At 22.8% G+C, this 8,605-nt stretch overlaps 1 protein-coding gene across 1 annotated transcript; it reads right to left on the bottom strand.

The window, feature by feature from the left end:
* Positions 1-6,711: 6,711 nt before the first annotated feature.
* On the bottom strand, positions 6,712-8,403 carry LOC101491481 (uncharacterized). Its single transcript, XM_012717901.3, has 2 exons — positions 8,249-8,403; positions 6,712-7,667 (listed from the first exon to the last, which is right to left on the bottom strand). The coding sequence occupies exon 2, from the start codon at positions 7,665-7,667 to the stop codon at positions 6,987-6,989; it is 681 nt and encodes a 226-aa protein (XP_012573355.2). The 5' UTR covers positions 8,249-8,403; the 3' UTR covers positions 6,712-6,986.
* Between the last annotated feature and the right edge of the window lie 202 nt (positions 8,404-8,605).

Raw genomic sequence — 8,605 nt, 5'->3', positions numbered from 1 at the left:
AAATTTCGTGAATAAGTATAAATAATCTACAATAATGTGATTTGATATTGCTATTAAATATTGGTGAAAATGTTTGCATATTATTTTTAATAATTTCAACTTAATATATTTTATGTATATATACAGTCGTAAACTAATCCTTATTTTATATATATATATATATGACAGCAGTTTGATAAATTTATTATTAAAATATTACAATATACATGTAATATCCCAATTTTTTATGTCTAAACTATTATTATGTTTTTATTGTTATTAGTATTATTGTTATTATTAAAATTAGATAAATACATTAATTTTTTATAAATTCATATGCAATAATAATTTAGCCGTGGTATAATGTATTGAAAATTTGAATGGTAAGTGTTGAATAAACTTTGGTATTTTTTTTTATGTTATTTGGGATAACTTTTATAGTTAGTAGAATAATTATAATAATAAGAATAATTAATTTTATACTCTGTATGATTTAGAATAAATTATAATTAATTTGTATGAGTAGAAATTTACGTAAATATTAACTACTAAAATATTGTTAATAGCTTATCAGTGGGTGCAATCTACTTAAGAAATGTGTGTCTATTATTCTTCTAAAAAATAAATTAACTGGAAATAGAATATAGAAATGAAGATTAATAATAGAAGTAGAAAATGGAATAAAAGATTAGGAATAGTCTGTGTGGGGAAATATAAGAAAGAAAGAGAAGAAAGGAACGAAAAATAGAAAAGAGGAACATAATAGAGCAGAAGTGAGATGAGATTGGGAGAAACAAAAAAGAAAGAAAAAAATGGTGAGATGGAGGATCCAAGAGGTAAGATGAATATGGAAGAGAAAGAGCTAGAGCTCCAAACAAAAAAAAAAAAGAAACTCAATACAAAACTATGAGACTCTCATCTTTTTGTAATTTTTTTTAAGGTAATATAGAAAATTCTTAGATGTGCGTTGAGACTTTGATTGCATGTTACTAATAATTGTTCATAATTTTCATGTTTTGGTATTGTGATAATCCCATTTAATTTAGTATTACTGATTATTAAAAATTCATGTTAGATAGTTCATAATTATCATGTTTTGGTATTGTGATAATCCTATTTGATTTAATATCATTGATTATTAAGAATTCATGTTAGATATTTGTATTAATTATTATGAAGAGTTGTTTTATTATGATAATTGAGTGTCGTGGTTGGATTAGTGATGAGATGATAATTGTTTAGCATTGGTAATTAATTAATTTTTATGGTGAATATTGAATATGTTTTACTTAGTTGAGCGGATAAATATGAGAATATAAATCTTGAAATAAAAATAGTATAATAATTCTGAACCCTTATTTATGAGTATCTTAAGTATAATGAAAATAGAATACTAAATACTGCAATAATATATTTATCATACTAATCATTTAAAAAACATTTATGATAGTAATTTAAACAAACAATAATATATTTAACTTCTTTCACATACAAAATAACTTATACAATTAATTTTGATTAAATCTTAACATTTTATAACAGTAATTTAAAAAATAAATAAATAAAAACTGCATACGTATTTAATATATGTTAAAGAATAATTATACAAATAAATGTAACTTAGATGATCGAACAAAAAAATAACAACTTAAAAAAGCTAAATAAAAATTAAATTAAATTTAAAAGACCAAAATATATTTTTACCCTAAAATAACCAAAACTCAAACACGGAAGTAGTTTATTCATCAACTACTTATCTATTAAAGGATTTTTTATTTATATATCATATTTTTTTTTTTAAATATATTAAATTGTTACACTTTAAAAAAATATTATCAAACTACCTACCTTTTAACATGAGTAGATCATCCCACGTGAAAGTTTTTTTTTTTTTTTTAATTCAATAGAACGTTGCATTCCCATGATCCGACTATATAGAGGGTGTACAAATTTTTTTTCCACATATTTATAATTACAAAATTATTTATTTAATAAAATAAAAATAATTATAATATTTTAAAAAACAAAATATTATTAATAAACTAAAATAAAAATAATAAAATAAATTATATTATATTAATAAAAAAATAATTTAAATTGAGCAAATAAAATATATTAAATTAAAGAAAAAATACTACAAATTGAATAAAAAAATTCATCAAATTCAAATTTTATTATTATTTTTATTTATTAAATTCAGAAAAAGAAAATAAGAAGAAATTGTTATAATATAAGACTTCATTTATTTTGACACAATGTATTTTATTAATAGTATTTTGATTTTTTTAAAATATTTTAATTATTTTTAATTTATTTAAAAAATATTAAGTTGAAGAAGAAAAACATTGGTGGACTAAATGTGTCAAAAAAAAATTAGGTGTACCTAATATTTTACCAATAAAATAGTGTGACAATTTCCAACATTCTAGTATCTACATCCAATGGATTTGTTTTTATATCCACAAAAATATTAGGGACACGTTTTTTGTTTTTGGCACATTAAATAATTGAAAAAATTTAAAAATCAAAATACTATTATTAAAATAAAATAAAATACATTATTTCAATAATTTCTAGCATTGATTTGAAACTAAATTTTAACTGTTGTGACAAAATATATATATATATATATATATATATATATATATATTAACTTATAAATCATTTTCTCAATATTGACAATATATATTGTCAAAAAAATATTACCAACTTTACCAACAAATATTAATAAATAGATATGAAAGTAAAGTAAACAACATTTATGTACATTTCCTAAAAACACATTGATACACTCTTTAATTGTTAATGTCATATTGATAAAAAAAATAATTTATAAACTTCTATACTGATATAAATTTATAATAATATTTTAATATATAACGTTTACCTAAATTTTATATTATATGTATATTATTTATATAGTTATTCATATGAGTGAATTTATTATGAATAAAATGATATATTATTAATAAGTTGTTAATAAAATGATAAGTTGTTATGAATTTATTATGAATTTTATTTTAATATTTTAATAAGTTGTTAATAAAATGATATACTATTAATATATTAATAAATTAAGAGTTATTTTATTTTATATTTAGATGTTTAAAGAACATTTACTTTCGATGCTAATTAACTAATTTTATACAATAAAAACTTAATTGCAGTTTTGGTTTTCATATTTATACTCATTCACATAATTGATCTCCTTATTTAAAAAGTTAGTTTTGGTTCATCTCTTAGATTTTTTAACTATAAAAATGATGATGTAATATATTTTAAATGACGTGATATACAATTCTATAATATAGAACCATTTAGATGCATTAATTATTCTTATGTCATTAGTTAAATTAAAAATATAAAAAAAAAATCTGAAGTTAAAATTTAAGTTTTCACGGTGTTTTATTTCAATTTCATGAGTGTTAATTACTATACATTATCATATTATATGTCACGTTATGTACGTCATCATTTTTTAATTAAAAAATTAGAGGAAGAAACTAAAATTGTTGACTTTTAAAATAGGGGAACAAATTTCGTGAATAAGTATAAATAATCTACAATAATGTGATTTGATATTGCTATTAAATATTGGTGAAAATGTTTGCATATTATTTTTAATAATTTCAACTTAATATATTTTATGTATATATACAGTCGTAAACTAATCCTTATTTTATATATATATATATATGACAGCAGTTTGATAAATTTATTATTAAAATATTACAATATACATGTAATATCCCAATTTTTTATGTCTAAACTATTATTATGTTTTTATTGTTATTAGTATTATTGTTATTATTAAAATTAGATAAATACATTAATTTTTTATAAATTCATATGCAATAATAATTTAGCCGTGGTATAATGTATTGAAAATTTGAATGGTAAGTGTTGAATAAACTTTGGTATTTTTTTTATGTTATTTGGGATAACTTTTATAGTTAGTAGAATAATTATAATAATAAGAATAATTAGTTTTATGCTCTATATGATTTAGAATAAATTATAATTAATTTGTATGAGTAGAAATTTACGTGAATATTAACTACTAAAATATTGTTAATAGTTTATCAGTGGGTGCAATCTACTTAAGAAAGGTGTGTCTATTATTCTTCTAAAAAATAAATTGATTGGAAATAGAATATAGAAATGAAGATTAATAATAGAAGTAGAAAATAGAATAAAAGATTAGAAATAGTCTGTGTGGGGAAATATAAGAAAGAAGAGAAGACAGGAAAGAAAAATAGAGAAGAGGAACATAATAGAGGAGAAGTGAAATGAGATTGGGAGAAACAAAAAAGAAAGAAAAAAATGGTGAGATGGAGGATCCAAGAGGGAAGATGAATATGGATGAGAAAGAGCTAGAGCTCATTGCATGTTACTAATAATTGTTCATAATTTTCATGTTTTGGTATTGTGATAATCTCATTTGATTTAGTATTATTGATTATTAAAAATTCATGTTAGATAGTTCATAATTATCATGTTTTGGTATTGTGATAATTCTATTTGATTTAGTATCATTGATTATTAAGAATTCATGTTAGATATTTGTATTAATTATTATGAAGAGTTGTTTTATTATGATAATTGAGTGTCGTGGTTGGATTAGTGATGAGATGATAATTGTTTAGCATTGATAATTAATTAATTTTTATGGTGAATATTGAATATGTTTTACTTAGTTGAGCGGATAATTATGAGAATATAAAACTTGAAATAAAAATAGTATAATAATTCTAAACCCTTATTTATGAGTATCTTAAGTATAATGAAAATAGAATACTAAATACTGCAATAATATATTTATCATACTAATCATTTAAAAAACATTCATGATAGTAATTTAAACGTACAATAATATATTTAACTTCTTTCACATACAAAATAATTTATACAATTAGTTTTGATTAAATCTTAACATTTTATAACAGTAATTTAAAAAATAAATAAATAAAAACTGCATACGTATTTAATATATGTTAAAGAATAATTAAACAAATAAATGTAACTTAGATGATCGAACAAAAAAATAACAACTTAAAAAAGCTAAATAAAAATTAAATTAAATTTAAAAGACCAAAACATATTTTTACCCTAAAATAAGCAAAACTCAAACACGGAAGTAGTTTATTCATCAACTACTTATCTATTAAAGGATGTTTTATTTATATATCATATTTTTTTTAAATATATTAAATTGTTACACTTTAAAAAAATATTATCAAACTACCCTACCTTTTAACATGAGCAGATCATGGCACGTGAAAGTTTTTTTTTTTCAATTTAATAGAACGTTGCATTCCCATGATCCGACTATATAGGGGGTGTACAAATTTTTTTTCCACATATTTATAATTATAAAATTATTTATTTAATAAAATAAAAATAATTATAATATTTTAAAAAATAAAATATTATTAATAAACTAAAATAAAAATAATAAAATAAATTATATTATATTAATAAAAAATTATTTAAATTGAGCAAATAAAATATATTAAATTAAAGAAAAAATACCACAAATTGAATAAAAAACTTCATCAAATTCAAATTTTATTATTATTTTTATTAATTTTTATTTATTAAATTCAGAAAAAGAAAATAAGAAGAAATTGTTATAATATAAGACTTCATTTATTTTGACACAATGTATTTTATTAATAGTATTTTGATTTTTTAAAAATATTTTAATTATTTTTAATTTATTTAAAAAATATTAAGTTGAAGAAGAAAAACATTGGTCGACTAAATGTGTCAAAAACAAATTAGGAGTACCTAATATTTTACCAATAAAATAGTGTGACAATTTCCAACATTCTAGTATCTACATCCAATAGATTTGTTTTTATATCCACAAAAATATTAGGGACACGTTTTTTGTTTTTGGCATATTTAGTTAATTTTTTTTTTAATTTTATATATTTTATTAATAGTATTTTGATTTTTTAAATAAATTAAAAATAATTGAAAAAATTTAAAAATCAAAATACTATTATTAAAATAAAATAAAATACATTAAATTGAAAATAAAAAAAATGATTAAATAAATATGGTAAAACAAATGTCATGTTATATTATAACAACTTCTTCCTATTTTTTTATCTAATAAATAAAAATTAATAAAAATAATAATAAAGTTTGAATTAGATGTATTTTTTATTCAATTTATGGTATTTTTTCTTTTAATTTAATGTATTTTATTTGTTCAATTTAATTAATTTTCTTTTTATCATTATTATTAATATATTTTATTTTAGTTTATTGATAATATTTTGTTTTTTAAAATATTATAATTATTTTTATTTTATTATATAAATAAATTTGTAACGACAAAAAATGCAAAGAAACAAAAAAAATTGTATACCTAATACATAGTATATTTAAAAAAAGTAAAATATATAAATAAAAAAATCCTCATTCTTACCTACTTTTTTGTTTACAATTTATTCTCTCAACTAATCAAAACATTAGAAGAGATTTCAATATGGTATGCTGTTTTGGTACCCATTTCCCTAAACCAAAAACCTCTGCTGAATTGGTTTCTGAGGACGTAAACCCCAAGAATAAAAAGACTATTTTGATCTTTAATACTGTGAACAAAACGAGAAGCCAGCTAGTCTATTTCTCTTAGTAGCAAGTCATAGCCCAACTTGCATTACAACATTCTAATAAAGTATTTCATATCACACCAGGAAGGGAACAAACTAAAGGATCGCATTTCATCAACCATATCAATTCTTATATTTATTAATTTTCATTTTTTATACATTTATTTAATATCTCATTTTTATTACATCATCAACATTGTGTATATATCTTTCTCTTTCAAGCGATCAAATAAGTGTTTAGATATTCCCCAAACATTTTTCTTATGCAATACAAACAAAAACAGTAATAAATACCACATCTATTTCACAAAAAAAAAAAAAACTAGAATTTAATTTACAGAATAGTAATAAAAAGAAAAGGGTGGCATAAAAAAGAGAAAGAAACTAGTGAGATGTTAGAACGGTTTTCTTGGTAAAGAATGTGCGCAGCTTACCACTGACAGTACTCTTCACCTCACTTCTACACATTGGAATTCCACCACCGCACCCGGTTGAACCCACCCTACTCCGCCGCTGCTTCAGATACATTGCTTCTGTCTTCTTCACGCCTGACCCTCCACGCCGACCCTGCCAAATCGGACTGCTCCTTGCAAGATGAACCCCCGGACTACTCGGCCACTTCCTTGACTTTGAATCGCCGGCGGAGTTGCTCCTCGAACACGGCGCGCTGTTAACTCTCCGGGTAACCGATTTAGGTCGGATTACAGAGTTACCGGCGGAACTACTCCGAGAGAAAGGCCATATATTAATGTTAAGTTCAGGTGAAGTAGATACACCCTTTCGAAAAAGTCTTTTATCTTTTTTCTTCAGTTTATCTTCTGCGTTGTTGGTTTTCTTCTTTTTGATGAAGATATCTTTCCAGCGGTGGGAAGGTGTTGTGGTGGTGGTGATGGAGGTGGAGTCGGGTATGGAAGGGGATGAATGATGGTGGGGTTTGTTTTGAGTAGAGAGAAGATGGAGAGGAAGAATGAGGCCGTGGAGAAAGAGTTGATCGGCGGGGAGGATGTTGGGTTTCGAAGAATGAAGCATACAGAATTCGAATTCTGGTGAACGTTTGGTGTCCATCTGGAAAATGTTAATGCGAGAGAGAGAGAGACCAAATGACCGTACAAAGCATTTAATTAACAAAGGAGGCATCAACTACTAATATATATACTAACTACTCTACTCAAATATACACTTTTTTATACTATACTATATTTCAAACTTTAAGAAAATAAGTAAAAATACAAAAAAAAATATGAAAAAATATAAATATCTAAAATAAAAATGAGATATTATTAAAACATAAAAAAAAAAAAATCAGCAATGTTGTCTTTTAATTACAATTGTGTTTTTGCATCTTGTTTCTGCGGACCAAAGTGAAAGAAGTTTTATTAATGGAGTTCATTGGTGTTAGAAATTTCAAACAAATATTTATCCTTAATTGTTGGAAACAACACCCGAAAGCCCAAAGTCACACACCAACATATTTTGAAACCCTTGCATTTCTTGTTGACCCTAGCTCTAAGGAACAAAAAAAAAGTTACGCGCTCCGTGAGGTTAATTTCCACACTATAAGTATTATTATTCAATTTTTATCTAAACCTTTATTCCCACTGATTAAACATTGACTTGAGTTAAAAGGTTTACAAGAACCACCTTACCTTTGAGGAGATGAAATTTTGTCCTATAATAAGTTCACCGATCCATCCATCTTTCACAATCAACAACAAAATAATGGCGCAATATGAAGGTCCAAGCTACACTAAAGAGATGACATATCTTTTAGTCTCAACTATTAACAAATACTACTGTTTCGGTACAAAAAAAATCTTACGTTGTTTTGAAATTGAGATTTTATATATAAATAACACCAACACTCCTCTATCCACCAAAAGACCCTTTTTACAAAGGACAAAATCTTAAAGATTTACACAAGATTTAAAAAAAGACATCACCTAAAAAATATAGTAACGTGGAACAAAAGAAATCAAGAACCAACAATTAAGAAGTACTAGTAT

This window comes from Cicer arietinum, chromosome 7 (assembly GCF_000331145.2).
Source record: "Cicer arietinum cultivar CDC Frontier isolate Library 1 chromosome 7, Cicar.CDCFrontier_v2.0, whole genome shotgun sequence".
In the NCBI taxonomy this organism is placed as follows: Eukaryota; Viridiplantae; Streptophyta; class Magnoliopsida; order Fabales; family Fabaceae; genus Cicer; species Cicer arietinum.
This window is presented reverse-complemented; position numbering and strand designations above follow the sequence as displayed.

Excerpts from the sequence above, each read along its gene's own strand:
- LOC101491481 (XM_012717901.3), bottom strand. The coding sequence starts at position 7,667 with ATGGACACCAAACGTTCACCAGAATTCGAATTCTGTATGCTTCATTCT.